Source organism: Dasypus novemcinctus, chromosome 2 (assembly GCF_030445035.2).
Source record: "Dasypus novemcinctus isolate mDasNov1 chromosome 2, mDasNov1.1.hap2, whole genome shotgun sequence".
Lineage (NCBI taxonomy): Eukaryota > Metazoa > Chordata > Mammalia > Cingulata > Dasypodidae > Dasypus > Dasypus novemcinctus.
Genome location: NC_080674.1, coordinates 97,250,500 through 97,268,664, shown reverse-complemented (window position 1 = coordinate 97,268,664; position 18,165 = coordinate 97,250,500). Strand labels below are relative to the sequence as shown.

Genomic DNA, 18,165 nt, shown 5'->3' with positions numbered 1-18,165 from the left:
TATATGGCATAATAAACCCAAATAATATCCATATATACTTAAAGGTGGGAAAGTTTTAGCAAGATGCTTGGGACAATTTTTTAGTAAAAAATTTTTAGGGAGAAAAGATGAATAGATCAGCATTTCCTTTGGCTTGGGAGGGACCCCTTTGTATACTGAGGTAGCAAATAAGAAGGTGGTAAAATGATCCTTGAAATTTCTACACTTAGAATGCAAGTAAACTAAATAACTTGGATAGTAAATTTCATAATTAGGTTTCTTTTCTTAAAAATTGTTCAATTCTCCATACGGTCATTAATCAGCAATATTTCTGTGGAATGAATACAGAGTTGCCAATGGCTAAAGAACAGTCTAACATTTATTTATCAAGAGAATAAAGTGCTTTTAAAAATTGTTAGTAATTTGCTTTAAGCTTAAGTTATTCTACCACATTGTTACTACATTGAGTTCAAATAAAATAGCCCTCACATTTTAATTATTTACAAATGTATTCACAGTAGACCCTTGACATTCAGGAAGGATATGCCCAGATACACAGAAATTTGATTGCCTAACACTTCATTTTTTCCCCATAATATTTAATAGAAGAGAACTAAAAGTCTTGAGTGACTTCTTCACATACTTAATAATTTGTAAGTATTAGACAAACTGCTCATTAATTTATCTGGAATATCTTGCTTTTAGTGAAAAACATCACTTTCTTTGTCATTGCCTCTGTGATTATCAGCACTCACAGCTGGCTTTCTTGTGGAAGTCATTTTTTTTTAATGAACAGAAAGGCTTTTAACCACTACAGGAGTTATAACATATACAATGAAAAGTAAAGAGCAAAAGCAAGATTTCAGTACAGATCTCTGGGCTATGAGCCTTATCTACTCACTTGCCAACTTCTAGTCCCCATTCACCAGCTCCCAGCACATGGAGTTACTTTTCAAGTATCTTGAAATGCATTGTTATACTATAAAAAATGAATGCTAAATTCACAAATCCTAAGGATTTGATTGTTAGAATTTTGTCTTATTATATATTCCTGATTATTTCTATTTTATTCTTGGGGAAAAATGTCCAACGTTAAACCTATTATATTAACCTATAGTATATAGCAAAATATCATTTTAATTCTAAAATTTTATAAATACACAATAACATTTAAACGCTGTAAGTACAGTCTAAGTTAAAGCTAAAATTTATAATATATATAGTTAAGCTGCATGTGGAAGATAAAAGAAAAAGTTAGATGATAGATAGACAGACAGACAGGTAGGCAGGCAGGTTGTCACTGGATTATATTTCCCAAGAATTTTTATAGGACTAATCTTGGCCAAAATGTTCTAATTAGGGCTTATGACTTTATATTATTTAATGTCATATTTAATTTGCCAGCATTATCTTTTAAAACTATTTCTGTATAAAATAAGTAGTCTCTCTCTACTGTATTAGTCTATACTTATTTGAAAAGAATCATCACTAGGGAAGCAGACTTGGCCCAGTGGATAAGGCGTCCGTCTACCACGTGGGAGGTCTGCGGTTCAAACCCTGGGCCTCCTTTACCTGTGTGGAGCTGGCCCATGCGCGGCGCTGATGCATGCAAGGAGTGCCCTGCCATGCAGGGGTGCCCCCTGCGTAGGGGAACCCCACGTGCAAGGAATGCACCCCATAAGGAGAGCCGCCCAGTGTGAAAGAAAGTTCAGCCTGCCCATGAATGGCGCCGCACACACAAAGAGCTGATGCAGCAAGATGACGCAACAAAAAGAAACACACATTCCCTTGCTGCTGACAACAACAAAAGTGGACAAAGAGAAGAACATGCAGCAAATGGACACACAGAACAGACAACTGGGGCAGGCGGGGGAAGGAGAGAGATAAATAAAGTGAAATAAATCTTTTAAAAACCTAATTTTTTTTATTATTGCTTCAGTGTAGGAAATTAATGATGGAAATTTCTAAAGATGGAGGACTAAACACACACATTTACTTTCCCTCCCTCCTAAATTCCCATTGAAATGTCAGCAGCCCTGAAAGAAATATGAAGTGCATTGGGATATTTCTAAAAGATAGAAAATAGGGAGGTTCAGGCTAATGAAGAAACCAGAGGAGTGGAAACATGTTCAACAGAATACCAAAAGGAAGTTTCTATGGCATTAAGAGTTATTCTCAGGAGAAATGCCAATTTCAGAGACAAAATTATATAGAATAGGCTATGGGGTCATCATTTAGGGAAGGAGTTAAAGAAATGCTGTAATAATTGTCCACTTGAGGTGCTTTCTAAACCAAGTTAAAGATTTAGGTGGGTATAGGTCAGCTGGTATTGACCAGAATGAGAAGCAGTACAGACCCAAAGTTACTTCCACCTCTACAATGGCCTGGGAGACAACGAAGAGGTGCATTTGCCCCCAAAAAGAAAAAGGTATAATATCCTCTTGGTCACTTATGTAAATCATAAGTTATGTGCTTGCTTCTGTCTACAAATCCTAAAGAGAAATTTGCCAGTGGATATACATGAACCACTTACAAAATGTCTGAAATCAGTCCTCGTACTCTAAAGGAAGAAACCTTTTGGTAAATGACCTTCATAACTACTGAGAAAACGCTTGCTATCAATAATATCAACCTGGTCTTTTGTTCATGAATAGGAATCAATATCCAAGGGTCATTGAATATTAAAGGTAAATCAATAGCATGGAAGAGAAGCATTAAGATTAATCAAATGAACAGCTAGGGCAGAAAGGGTAGCTGTCTACCAAAAATTCAGGATCTCTGTTCATAGTACAAAGCTTTCCTGGAATCAAATGCCCAGCCAGTGGCTGCATTTCCCAACCACCTGTACATCCAAGTGAAGTCATATGACTAGCTTTCCCCAGGAAATATGAGCAGACTTGGTAAGTATCACTTCTTGGCCAAAGTAATTTAGAAGCTAATTTGCCTTGCTTACCTATTTTCTCTCCCACATCTCTCTTCCTCCCTACTTTCTTCTGCTCAAATGGCACCATCTCTGTGATTCCTTCCTTGATATCCCTAAATAAAATAGCATGCAGTCTGCCCCAACTCCATCAGTCTTAGTATATCCCACTTCCTTGCTTTACTTGTCCTAATAGAACTTCTCATCATGTGACTGCTTATGAAATATAGCTGCTTACATATTTTTAAAATCTGCCTTCTCCCCCAGAATAAAAGCTTCGAGGGCAGGGACCTTAACTTGGTGCGGCTTATAACCCTAGACCCTACAGCAGTGCCTGTTACATACCAAATGTTCAGTAAATATATGTGGAAGGATAGATGAATGGATGGATGGTTGGATGGATGGATGGAAGGATGGATGGATAATTGAATGAAGCAAGCTTTAATAATGGGGAAATATTTGTGCCCCTGGAAGAATTAGCATATTTAAGCAGTCATTTACTAATGCTCTGGTTGTCAAAGGGTGCTAGAGAAACTCAAGGAAAAATTTACCTCCTTCACATATAAGTAGACTCACATTGTTAGACTTTTAAAAGATTGCAGCTATAATTTCCAGGTCCCTATACTGACAAGGATAGAGAAACAGTTTTGAATTCTTGCTGCAACCTCCCCCTGTTCACAGTGGTCTTTGGGGCTTTGTAATTTCCTGCAGCTTTTGGTTACAGTGTGAAGCAGAAGGATGCTTAAGTACTCTCTGAGGGGTGCTGTTTTGTTTAGCTGTCAAACCATAGAAAAGTATGAAAATTAGGTCACAGCTGATGAAATTTAAATAACAAAACACTCTACCTAGCTTAATAATACTCTGGTTCTCCTACTGCTGTATTTCATTTTTGGTTGTTTGCCTATAAATGGGAATTACTATTTTTGGTTTAGAATCACAGCTTAAGGTGTTGTGTTTTTCTTTTTCATTTTAGGGGAACTGACATGTTTTATTTTTTTATTCTAGTACCGCAGAATGGACTGGGAAGATGAATATTCCCTTAATTCTTTTGACCTACATTGTTTGTTAAATTCGTTTCCTGGAGACTTAGAGTTTAAGCAGATAATCAGCGACATTGATGAAAAAATCGAACAAAATGCTACAAGGTAAATATTGCTAGTTATTTGAAACAAGTTGCTTTCATATTTCATTTACATGAACTTTACCTAATTTGGTTTTAGTGTTTCCTGCTCTTACAGAATTTTGATTTTAACATCATTAATTTTCCTGAAAATAATCAGTCTACCCTTAGTATTTAAAATGGTTGTCTTTATCTGATTATGTTTTTCTTTCTCATTAGATTGTGGGTTTGTAAAACAATCATGCGTGAAATCCTGCATTCCCATATACCACACAAATATGAACACTTCGTATTGGGGTTGTACATTTCTTTCAATTGTTGAAAGCATATTTTAATTGTACTATTAACTATAATCTGTGGTTTTATTAGGAAAAACTATGTTCTTCAGTCTCATTAATTTAAAAAAATATATTATTCTAACATATACAGCCTAAAATTTCCCCTATTAACATTCACATATATACCGCAGTGCTGTTAATTACCTTAATGGTTTGCTACCCTCACCACCATCTATTACCTCCACCCCATCCCCTGGTAGCCTGTATACTAGATACTGACTCTATGAGTTTGTTTGTTCTAATAAGTCCCTATCAGTGAGAGAGTACCCTTTATCTATTTTTTCTTTTATTGCTTGTGCTTTGGATATAAAGTCTAAAAAAACATTGGCTAACAAAGTCCTGAAGATGATTTTCTTCTAGGAGTTATATACTTCTGGATCTTATATTTAGGCACTTGATCCATTTTGAGTTGATTTTTGCGTATGAATGAGGTGAGGTGGGGGTCCACCTTCATTCATTACAAATAGATATCCAATTTCCCAGCACTATTGAAAAGATTGTTCTTTCCCAGTTAAGTGGTCTTTGTCCCCTTGTAGAAAATCAGTTGGCCATAAATGTCAGGGTTGTTTTTGAGCACTCAATTTAATTCCATTGGTTTATACATCTTCCCTGTAACAGTAACATACTGCTTTTTAATACTGTAGTATTGTAATAAGTTTTAAGATCAGTAAGTATGAGTCCTCCAATTTTATTTTTCTTTTCCAGGACAGCTTTGGCTATTCAGTGCGCTTTGCCCTTCTGTATAAATTTGATGATTGACTTTTCAATTTCTGCAAAGAAGGCTCTGGGAATTTTGATTGGGAGTGCATGAGTCTGTAAATTGATTTGAGTAGAATTGACATTTTAAGAATATTTAGTTTTCTAACCCATAAGCATGGAATATCTTTCCATTTTTTAAGGTCTTCTTTGATCTATTAGCAGTGTTTTATAGTTTTCTGTATACAGGTCCCTTGCATCCTTCATTAGATTTATTCCTGGATATTTGATCCTTTTAGTTACTTTTCTAAATTCATTTTTTTTCCCCTTGATTTCTACTTCTACTTGATCATACACTACTGATTTTGGGGTGTTGATCTTGTACCCCACTACTTTGCTTAATTCATTTAGCTCTAGGAGTTTTGTTTTGGATGTTTCAGAATTTTCTATAAATAGGTGAAAGTTTTACTTCTTTTCCAATTTGGATGCCTTTTATTTCTTTTTCTTGCCTAATTGCTCTGGTTAAAATTTACGATTTAATATTGAATAACAGTAGTGACAGTGAGCAACCTCATCTTGTTTCTGATCTTAGAGGGAAGATTTTCAGTCTTTTACCATTAAGTATTTAGTTTGCTGTGAATTTTTCATATATACCCTTTATTATTTTGAGAAAGTTTCCTTCTAAGATTCTGTATTAGTCAGCCAAAGGGGTGCTGATGCAAAATACCAGAAATTGGTTGGTTTTTATAAAGGGTATTTATTTGGGGTAGGAGCTTACAGATACCAGGCCATAAAGCATAAGTTACTTCCCTCACCAAAGTCTATTTGGAGCAAGAAGGCTGACAACGTTTGTGAGGGTTCAGGCTTCCTGGGTTCCTATGTTCCTGGGGCTTGCTTTTCTCTGGGTTCAAGGTTTCTTCCTTCCTGGTGCTGGCTTCTCTTTCCTCTGGGTGGTGACTTCCCAGAGCTCCAGTTTAAGTCTTCAGCATCAAACTCTAACATCAGAAATTCCCATGTCAAAAGCTCCAACTCTGTCCTTTGCCATGCCTTTTATATGTTAGTCTGCACCCACCAAGAGGTGGGGACTGGGTGGGGGCTCCACGTCCTAATGTTAACTCAATCATCCCCAGGTACAGATCAGATTACAAACATAATTCAATATTTCTTTTTGGAATTCATCAATTATATCAAACTGCTACAGATTCCTACATGTTTTTATCAAGAATGGGTGCTGAATTTTTCCCTTCACTCTGTTAATGTTTTGTATTACATTACTGCTTTTTTTATGTTGAATCACTCTTGCATACCTGGTATGAATCCCCCTTGATCACAGTGTGCAAGTTTTAATGTGCTGTTGGGTTCAGTTTGCTATTACTTTGTTGAGGATTTTTGTTATCTATATTCATGAGCTATGTTGGTCTGTAATTTTCCTATCTTGTGGTATTTTTATCTGGCTTTGGTATGAGGGTTATGTTGGCTTCATAGAATGAATTATAGAGTGTTCCCTCCTCTTCGATTTTTTGGAAGAGTTTGACCAGAATTGGTGTTAATTCTTCTTGGGATGTTTGGTGAAAATTCCCCTAGAGTCTATCTGCTCCTGGGCTTTTCTTTTGGGGGAGATTTTTGATGACTGATTCAAACTTTTTACTGGTTTTCAGTGCATTGAGGTCTGTTTTTTCCTTGAGTAAGTGAAGGTAATTAGTGTGTTTCCAGAAATTTGTCCATTTCATGTAGGTTATCTAATTTGTTCATCATATCCTCTTATAGTCCTTTTTATTGAGTGGGGTTGGTAGTAATTTTCATTTCTGATTTTGGTCAATTGTGTCTTCTTTTTTAATTCATCCTCAAGCTAAAGATTTGTCGATTTTATTGATCTTCTCAAAGAACCAACTTCTGTTGTTTTTTTACTCTGTATATTTTTTTAATGAGAAATTTTAGTTGGTTCACTTAAAAGCCATTAAACATTTCTTAGGTCACAAGCATATGGCTTACACAAAATGTTAAGAGGATTGCAAGGTGATACAAAGAATTAGCACAAAATTAGGCCAACAAAGTACAAGACAGAAAAATGGCCTCTTTACTGCACAAAAACTGTAAGCCACTAGGATTTTATCAGTATCAGTTATAAGAAGCATACCTTAGAAGTACCTACAATTTGCCTTATAAGCCCCTTCCAGTAAAAGTAGAGAGGGCTGTTTAGTAGTTGAAATATATACACATTTCTAGTAATTCTCCAGAGCATCTGAGAAGGGACCTGCTATAACTGGCAAGCCAGGAACTCAGTAATCATCCCAGTAATACCTAAAGCTTTGAGCCCGAAAGGAATCTTTGTACTTTTTATTCTCTACTTCATTTATCTCTACTCTGATCTTTGTTACTTCCTCCCTACTGCTCATTTTGTGTTTAGTTTGAGCTTCTTTTTATTCTGAGGTTACATCTCTGAATTGAAATATTTCTCCTTTTTTAATGTAAGCATTTAGAGCTATAAATTTTCCACTCAGCACTGCCTTTCCTGCATTCCATAAGTTTTACGTTATATTTTTATTTTTCTTAAGATATTTCCTATTTTCCCTTGTAATTTCTTCTTTGATCCATTGCTTGCTTAAGTTAATTTCCACAAATTTGGAAATTTTAATTTTTCTTCCTTTTACTGGTTTGTATAATAGCTTCATACCCCATTATGATTTCTTTCTTTCCTTCCTTCCCTCCCTCCCTCTTTCTTTTCTTTCTTTCTTTCTTTTCTATATTTTTCTCTATCTATCTCCCTCTCCCTTTCTTTCTCCCAGAATGCATATATTGACATGCTTGATGGTGTTGCAGAGCTTTCTTGGGCTGTTTGTACTTTTTGTAATTCTTTCTTCTTTCTGTTCCTCAGCCTGTCTCATTTCAATTGTCTTGTATTTAAGGTCACTGATTCTTTCTTCTTTCTGCCAGCTCCCATCTGCTTTTGAAACCCTCCTGGCAGTTTTTCCTTTTAGTTATTGTGGGGAAGCGGACTTGGCCCAATGGATAGGGTGTCAGCCTACCACATGGGAGGTCCGCGGTTCAAACCCTGGGCCTCCTTGACCCATGTGGAGCTGGTCCACGCGCAGTGCTGATGCACACAAGGAGTGCCCTGCCATGCAGGGGTGTCCCCCCAGTAGGGAGCCCCACTTGCAAGGAGTGTGCCCCATAAGGAGAGCTGCCCAACGTGAAAGAAAGTGCAGCCTGCCCAAGAATGGTGCTGCACACACAGAGAGCTGACACAACAAGATGATGCAATAAAAAGAAACACAGATTCCTGGTGCCGCTGATAAGGATAGAAGCGGTCACAGAAGAACACACAGTGAATGGACACAGAGCGCAGACAACTTGGGGGGGGGGAAGGGAGAGAAATAAATAAAAAATCTTTTAAAAAAATTACTTAAAAAAGAAAAAGTTATTGTGGTCCTTAATGCCAGTAGTTCTGTTTAGTTCCTTTTTAGAAATATCTATCTCTTTATTAAGATTCTCATATTGCTCATTATTTTTCTAATATCCCTTAATTCTTTCTGTGCATTTACCTTCATCTTGAAGATCTTCATATTGAAGATCTTTTTTTAAATCCCACAGTCTAGTCTCCTTTCTTTTCTGGATTTTAATTCTCTTCCTTTGGATGTTTCATCATTTCCTCTTTCTTTGTCTTGTAATGTTTTTTTGTACACTGTACATTTGAAGATTTTAGCATGTTAACTCTGGGATTTATTCCTTAAGATGTTTATTGAGATTATAATTACCTGGTGACATGACAAGGATTTTCTTGAGTGTCAGCCCTCCTATCATGAAGGTCTTCTCAATGCAAATGCAATGTTCAGAGTCCTCCCTAAATTTTCTGGGTCTGTGTCTTGTGCTGGACTTGTGCTTGCTGGTGGCTTAGAAGTTTACCTGTTTACAGGAGTTTGAATGCCTCTTCTACTTCTTAGGAAACAGATTTTCTCTTTCTGCTAGGTGTTTCACTGCTGGCCTTAAAGCAAGTAAGTCTTTGCCCCATGTCATTCACCTCAAATGTTTCTTTACTGCTTTCCTTGTCTCAACGTACCTTTTCCTGGAGGGCAATTTCTGGGAGCAGGGCATGTCAGAGAGGAGTTTCCCATGTCAGTCTGTTTCAGTTAGGGACCCACACAGGGAGCACCAGCTGCCTCCAAACTGCCCTAGGAAGAGGGTGAAGGAGGGCCCAGGGGCTTCTTCGTTGTCTCCCCAAAGCTACACTCTCTTAATCTGCCAGGCAAGTGACTGTTCTGCACAGCTCTGGGGATGTTTATTGTCTTAAATTTTCCTCTGTCACATTTGTTTAGGGCTGGTTGGAAGAATGGCTGCTCTCTGAGCCATGCCTCCAGTGATCGGAAGTAGCTAATCAAAGCCATGATCAGCAATTTGCCCTTGCCCACCTGGATGTTGAGGAAGATGATTTTTATGTCCTCTTTTGGCACAAATCTAAGCCAGGGGCCAGACCCTACTGCTGCCTGCCATGAGAATGGGATCTGGGCATTGGTAACTACCATGTGAAAGAGCAATTTACTAGTATTTACTGTAATTTACCAGCCTTTTCCTCCTGCTCTTACCTGCATGCTGTATAGTGTTCCGCTGGACTGCAGAGTTATAAAATAATCGGTTCAGGCAGTTTCTGCCTGTTTAGTCATTCTGGTGGAGGCATTGATTCCTGGAGCTTCCTACTCTGCCATCTGGCCACAGTCCCTGATTAGTACTTTTAATAAGACTAGAAAATAGAGGCAGTGTCTTTACATAGATACATTAAAGTTTATTAAATTGATTTTAATGGTTTCTTAGAGTTTGCCAATAATGATGTCCTGGATTTTCACTAATATGTTTAGAGTTAATGCATCCTCATTTGATGGATAAGTTAAGAAATTAAAATTTTGAAGTTAAGACACTAAAATAAAATGGTAGTATAAGGGGTACAGATTACCGGAGTTTTTTGAAAACAAGGCTTTAAAGTTAAATTGTTTCTACATAATGTTTTTCATTTTAAATCTCTATCCCACTTACATGATGTGACAGTTTGAATTTTGTGAATCCCTGAAAAGATTATGTTCTTGAACTAATCCATTCCCTTGAGTGTGAGGTCCTTTGTTTGCATTAAATTCAGTTCAGGGACCTTTGACTAGATCACTTAATTAGGTCACTTTAGGGCTTTTGATTGTACTACTTCAGTGAGTGTGATCCAGGTTGGGTCTCTGCCCTCTTGCTGAGTCTTATATAAACTGAGAATACACAGAGAGACAAGAAGGGACACAGAGAAAGGGAGCTTTGCCATTTTGACCCTGCCATGTGAGAGAAAGAATTCCAGGTTCTCCTATAACTGCAGAAAGACAGGGAAGCCAGTATGAAGCTTAGGGAGAAGTAGGTGCCTGATCACCCACAGCTAAGTTTGAGGAAAAAGTAGAGAGACTGGCAGACTTGCCATCTTGCCTCTCTATGCAGTAGAACTGGATCTGCTAGCAGCTGACCTTTGGTGAGAAGGCATCTCTGATGTTGCCTTGATTTGGACATTTTCACAGCCTTAGAACTGTAACTTTTACCCCAAATAAATTCCCTTTGTAAAAGCTAACCCATTTCTCATATCTTTGCATTGGCAGCCTTGGCAAACTAAGGCATATGGAAAGACTAGTAGCTCTAGGGAGTTGCTATGCCAAATTTAGTCTTCATTACCTACTCCATAATGCAATGTTAGTAAATACTGGTGGAGTAGGCCCAACTAACTAGTTCCTCACTAACACATATTCTTTGGTAGAAAGGACTTTGTTTTCAGGCAGGTCATTTACTAGAACCTTTTTGGTCAAAGGTTCTGATAATTCTAGTGTAGGTTCTAAATGTGCAAACCACTGTAAAGATTTCTATTGTACAATGATACGTAGTATTTCTTTTTTTAAAAAAATTCGAGTTAGAGTTATGGAGAGTTTTCAAAGAAACTCAGCCAAGAAGTGAAATGTTTCTCTAATTTTTTTTCTTCACATTTAATGAGATAACAAAATCCCTCCGCATCATAACAATGACCATAAATATGACCTAACCATACTATAGATATGGTATATTATATTTGATGTTACATGTAAATATAAAACAACTATATTAAATTCTAGTACAATTATGTATTTATGTAACAGATATAATATCACATTGCAAGTTATAGTTTCTAATCCAAATTAGCTCACAAATGAAAATATTAACTAATGTAGATTAGTTAACAACTATATTAAATTAGTTAACTATATTAAATTCTTGTACGATTTTTTATGTATTTATATAAGTGATATAATATCACATTGCACATAGTTTCTAATCCAAAGGACTTTACAAATGAAAATATTATTAACTAATGTAGATTAACAAGTCACTTATCTAAATGTCAGAGATCAGTATGTTAAGAGAAATTTTAAGTATTTTTGAAAGGCAACTTTCTCCCTTCGTAATGGTGTTTAGTCTCTATCTAAACAAGACAAGTCACTGAACTCTGATGCTTTTGTTAGAAACTGCTTCATTTTCATTTGCTAAGCCATCTTCTTACCCTACATTGCTAATAAGAAATCATATTTAAAAGTAAAACAGTGATTAAAATAGTGTATTTTGCATTCATAAATTTTTCTTGAAGTCAAAACTCAGATATTAGTATTAAAAAGTAAAACATAGTATGGAATATAAGGCTATAATTTTTAAATTAACAATATTTTATTGCCTATATATTAAAACGAACATAGAGTAGAACCACCTCAAGTGAGCATTGATCTTCACAAGGGATAAAATAAGGAGGTAGCTGTATGTGTTGTATGCTACATTTAGAATCAAGTCTATTTTTCATCAAATTCAATTATGTTTTTATTATACTCTAGAGAATAAACATAATAGTATAGGATGTATATATTTTTAAAAATAAAATACTGAATAATAACCATGGTTCAGAAGGGTGTAAATCATTTATGCACTCATTTATTGCCTTCTAACAGAATAGCTTTTAGAAAATTGTATGTCATGACAAATCAGTTATGCCACACTTACACTGCTGTAGTTGAATTACCCTTGGTATTTTTGTATTCTAACAGTTCTGTCTATCTCCCAATGGTGTACATTGAATAAGTAATGAATAGCTGTATGCTATGGGTTTTCCCAATACTTTAAGATGAAAAAAAAACACGTTAGTAATTCATTTTTAAATATGGTATTTTTCCTTACACTTTGATTTTTTAAAATTTCATTTCTAGCAGTAACCCTGATATCTAAGTGTGAATTCCTTCCTTCTTTTGAATATCATCAAGTTTTATGAGCACAAAGGGTCTTTTACTTCCCCAAAGCAGTGATTCACAGGAATGTCCTGTGTGCTCAGAGGTCACTGGACTTTCACCTGCTCTTCAGGAGAGGCCATCATTCTCTCCGACCATTTTCACTTTTACATCCTTATTTTGCTTTTAAGTCACACCTAAGTGACTCCTACGTCTGACAGTGGAAATCAGTGATGGTGAATCATTTACTTTTAACATGTATCTGAATTGGTTACAAGAGGGTAAATAACCTGCCGAAGAGGAATATTCTGAATGTCATATCTACAGACTCTGTTAGTTCTGTCACTGAAAATTGTATAATGGCAGAAAAGAAATTATCTTTGGTGCCTTGTCATCCTGCCTGGTTTAGTCATAAGTTTCCTTTTTGAGCAAACGCCCCAGTTAGCCATACCCTCGGCATAATTGCAATTAGCAAGGCCTTCTATGTAGTTTAGATGATTAGAGTCATCCAAAGCTTCTCCAATAAGCCCCTTCATTTATCCCCCTCTTAATTAATGGCAACTCGTTCTACAGTTGCTTAAGCTAAAACACATGGAATCATCCTTGACTTCTTTCTCTCCCATACCCCAATCCATTCAATAGTTTGTTCTCCCATCAGATTTAGTGCAGAATCTCATCACTTCTCACCATCTCCACCACTACCACCCTAGATCATGCTACTATTACCTTTTACCTGGATTGTGACAGTTGCCTGCTAACTGATCTTCCCATTTCTACATTTGCCCCTATTTAATTTAGCAGATACAGCCACAAAAGTGATAAATGTTAAATGTGAGACCTGTCATGCCTCTATTCAAAACCCTCCAGTAATTTTCCCTCCCCTCAGGATAAAAGCCAAAGTCCTTAAGTTTGCCTGCCAGGTGCTGCCTGATTTGGTCTCCTCTACCCCTCTGTTTTCATCCCCCTCCTTGATCCATATACCTTAGTCATACAGAGCACCTTACTGTTTCTCAAACATGCTAGCCATACTCTAGCCTCAATATCTTTGCATGTACTCTTTCTCTTACCTAGAAAGTTCCTTCTCATCCCCCTGGTTCACAGCCATGCTTCTTAGAGACCTCTGCTCAAATATTACCCCCATTAAAGAGGCTATCCGTGACCAACCTATTGTTAAATAAATATATATAGTCACCAACTCCTCGACTTATCACTCTCTTTTCCCCTTCCTCGGCTTCATTTTTCTTCAAGGGTACTTATCACCACTGACATTTTGTGTTGTTGTTTATTTATGATCTGTCTCTCCCTACTAGAATGTAAGCTGTGCAAGAGCCAGGACTTTCAATTGTTCTTTGCTGTATCCCCAGTGCCTAAAACAGTCTTGGCACACACATAGTAAGCTAGAAAGCAGTCAATAAATGTGTGTTAAACATATTTGTTAGGCATTATTTTAGTTTTCTGTGGGTATTGTAACAAATTAGCATAGCCAGGGTGGTTTAAAGCAACAAAAATTTATTTTCTCACAATTGTGGAGGCCAGAAGTCTGAAATCAAGGTGGTGTCGACAGGGCCATATTCCCTCTGGAGGCTTGAGGGGGAGATTCTGTTCTTTGCCTCTTCCAGCCTCTTGTGCTCTCTTTTCTGCACTCCTTGACTTGCAGCCATATCACTCCAGTTTTTGCTTCAGTGGTCACATTGCCCCTCTTCTGTCTGTGAAATCTTCCTCTGCCTCATTCCTCTAAAGACACTTGCTGCTGAATTTAGGGTCCACTCACATAATCCAGGGCAAGTATCTCCTCTCAAAATCCTTAACTTGATTTTTTCTTTTGCTGTATAAGATACTATTCATTCTTTTACATATAAAAAATATTCACAGGCTCTAGGGATTAGAGCATGAGCACATTTTTGGGGGGACCATCTTTCAGATCACTACATGCATCAACTGTGTTTGCTTTATCTTCAGCTAGTATGAGGTTAAGTAGAATGTGATAAAAGAAGTTGTCTTCAATTACTAGCTTTTTCTGTAATTATTCTCACATTATAAGTTATACATATTCATGGTAAAATATAAACAGTACAGAAGGGCAGAGATCAGTAAAAGTTTACTGTAAAAGGAAAGAGATGAGGAAAAATTTCCCTACTTCCTTGACCCTTCTAGTTTTGTTCTTCAGAGGTAACCTATATTGATAATTTATTCTATAACCTCCCAAATATGTTCTCTGCATATACTGCATGTATTACAGGAATGAACCCCAAAATACATTTTTGTACACAAGTGAGAGTTATTTGTATGTACTACAATTGAGTTGTTTTTAAAAAATTGAATGTGTTTTAGAAGTCTCTCCATTTAATTTTAGTTTTCCTTGTATGGTATGTAACAATTTATTAAGCTGATCCCTACTTGTTGAGCTTTTACATTATTTCTATTATTTCTACTATTAAAAATAGTTCTGTTGTGAATGGCCATGTGCGTGTCCTTCCTTACTTGTCAGATTTTCTCTATGAGATATTTTCTTAGAAGTTGGACAGTTAGCTGTTACAGAGTTGTTCTCTAGCAGTGCTACAACTGTCTGCTCTTTCATGGTCAGTATAAGAGAATGTATGCTGTGTGTTCTGTCTCCTCACATCCTGATCATAGATATTCTTGAAACCTGTAGTTTGTAACTTCTATTCAAATCTTGTCTGGCTTAGTTTTGATTTGACAGGGCAACGGAGATACAGATGTATACTAGATGAGTTCCTGGACATCTTTGATTTCGTATTATTACATATGTTCTCCCTCTTCTGTTTCCTGTCTCTCCGGAAGAGAATCAAGGGAAACAACACAGAATAAATGCTGGCACAGATTCCCCACATTCTCCACAATTCCCCACATTTCTCCTCCTGGTTTCAGTTTGTACTGTCTTGTTGGGATAGACCCCATTCTGATTTTGGTAATTGTGCTGAAATTACTGGCAAGACTTGATATTTTGAAAAGAAAGCACAATAACTTTTTTGGCTTGTCATGAGTATAAAAGTGCTGGATATTTATATCCCATAGAACATTTCTGGAGAGTACTCTATATTGTTGACATAGCCCTGGAAGCTTCCATCCTGCTCTCATCACTACACTTTATGAAAGTGTTCCCAAGTCAGATATAAATTTGTGAGGAAGAAGAGAACTGTGTCTTGGGTTATAAATACCAGTCTCAGAGGGGTCCTGCCCTTACTGCTCTGCCATGACTGGAATTTGGAGAGTATTTCACAATTAGTTACTCTTTTGAAAATGCATTAGACTTTTTAGCTTGGCACAGTCCTAGACTAGATCTGAACTTCCTTGAACCAATCTGGACCACTGAAGAACCTCTTTAAACTTCTGCAGTGTTGCTATAAAGCAACAAGTCAACAGAGTGCTGTAACTGTAAAGTTTATTCCATAATGTATTCCCATGGAAATACTCTGAACAAAAGTTAAATGAACAACTGGTGGAACTCTTGAGAGGCTGTTAATGTAGTCCAGATGAGAGATAAGGATCTAAGCCAAGTTTCTCACAGTGGGAATGGAAAGAAAAGGATGCATTTGAGAGAGATTTAAAGAGATAATGTTAACAGGATTTGGTGTCAAGAGTGCTTTTTCCTGGAAGTATAGTTAAAACTTTAAAAAATAACCAAAAATTCTCTGAAATGGAAAATAGTTAAGCATAAAGGCTTGATTTCTTACATTTTTTAGCCGTGGAATAACTTGTTTCAGGAATCCTTTTCTTGACCTTTTAAAATTATTATCCAGAAATGTCTTCATCCCAGGGAAAGAAAAGTTTCTATTTCATGGCTTACTCATAGTTTAATTACACACTAATTTTTATATATCAACCCTCTTTCCTATTAATTACCTATTAGTTCCAAAGAATTTTAGTATCTAGATAGACTGGGCTTATCTGAAAACTAGGAAATTATATTAACCTCACAATATTTCTTTGAGCTCTATCTACAACACATGACAAAGTGAAGACTTCTTTTCCTTAGACTGAACCTTTGGTATGGGTAAGAAGTATAAACAAGAACATCAAAAAAGTAAAAACATTTAAAATATTTTTACTATTTGGATTTTTCTAGACTATAAAAATAGCCTTTAAACTCTGCTATGAGAGTTCTACCTGACTTTTAAAATAAAAATAAAAATATTCTAACTTTCTATGAAGGCACATAAACATGTTTTCTACATCATTTCCATCAAAATAGTTCTTATAATTTTTACTCATGGAACACATTTTTTTCCTCTTAAACTTTTTTGGTGCCTGGATAATAAAGACTATATGTTTTAAATCTTGCAGGGGCTTTAGCATTAAATTTAAGTTTCAGTGTTTTTGTCATAATTATTCTTTTCTCTTTTTCTCAACTTGTCTCCTTATCCCTGACTACACTAGCCCAATAATAATTATTGGCTCTTGTGCTGTTATTGTTATTCAGTGCCATCTATTTAATTTTAGGACGTCTCAACCTTTTTGGAAATAAGTGCATAAATTCATATATATGCATGCATACATCCATAAATATAGTTGTGGCCATTAATATAAATTCATATTTCTTATTATCCAAATAAATATAGCTTCAACATGCAATAGTTAGATGATCAGCATTGGATTCTGAGGAGTCTGGTGTCAGGGAATTCTAAGTACAGTGATTTCATTAATTTTCTTAAAGCTGTCAATATCCTTGAATAAAATCTCAGAAGTTTTTTCTACACCTCCCACAGGCCCATTTAGTCACTCCCTCTTGTGTACTCCCTTAGCTTTTTGTACATACCACTTAGTAAGTCTTACTGTGTTGTAGTTATTTATTTACAAGTCTGTCTCTCTAACTAGAGAGCATTCCATTAGGGATTGTACTATGTCTTATTCATATTTAGATCCTTAGAATATATATATAACTGTGCCTAACATATATTAAGCATTCACTTAATATTTATTGACTATATGCTTTCTTTCAGTAAGCATTTTTTACACTCAAGAAATCGAGGAGCAAATGTTGAATGAGAAAATTACCACCAATATGCTTTTAAAAAAGCATATTCCATCTTGTATTTTAAAAATGGCTTATAAATGGATTTATACACAGTCTCTCAGTAATGTAACCTCTTGCACACCTCAATGAATTGGATAATTCAGAGTCATTATAATTAAAGCACATTAAGTTTTAAAGTTATTAGAAAATAGTTGAGAAATATAAAAAGGCATAAAAATACTATTGTAAACACTCATGTGTCCACTGTCCAGCTTAAGAAATAAAGCCTTCCCAGCACATTTAAAGTTTCCTTTGCACCTCTCCCCAATTTCATACCACAACCTCCCCACCCTGCCAGCAGTAAGTATATTCCCAAATTTGATGGTTGATTTCTTTATACTTTTACTACCTGTGTTTTCAATCCTGAACAATATATTGCATTTTATGGCATGTTTTCAAACTATTATAAGGAAAGTATGATACTGTATGTCTCAGTTTCCTCATTGCTAAAGCAAATACCATGCAATGGGTTAGCTTAAACAGTGGGAATTTTTGGCTTATGGTTTTGAAGCTAGGAGAAGTCCAAATCAAGGTTCTTCCTGAAGACTAGCATTCTGGATCTGGCTGCCGTTGATCCTTGGTCCTGGGCTGCTCAGTCATGTGGCTGTGCACATGACAGCCTCTCCTGGCCTCTACCTTCTCTTCCCAGTCTATTGACTTGCAGCTGCAGCTGCTCCCTCTGTTTCTCTCTCTCCCTGAGTTTCCCTATCAGGCCTTCAGCCATAGGATTAACACATCCTGGGCCACATCTTATCAGAGGTAACCTCATCAAAATCCTTGTTTACAAGGATTCATACTCACAGGAATGGATTATGTTTAAGAAT

General features: G+C 36.3%; 1 protein-coding gene across 9 annotated transcripts in view; it reads left to right on the top strand.

Moving 5' to 3' along the window:
- The window catches only part of KIAA0825 (KIAA0825 ortholog), a 447,444-nt gene that overhangs the window by 60,454 nt on the left and 368,825 nt on the right, over positions 1–18,165 (top strand). For all 9 annotated transcript variants that reach the window (XM_058276267.2, XM_058276254.2, XM_058276256.2 and 6 more), the window contains one exon: positions 3,905–4,044. In XM_058276267.2, coding sequence (XP_058132250.1) covers positions 3,914–4,044 — 131 coding nt within the window. In that variant the 5' untranslated portion in view covers positions 3,905–3,913. The remainder of the gene's footprint in view (positions 1–3,904; positions 4,045–18,165) is intronic.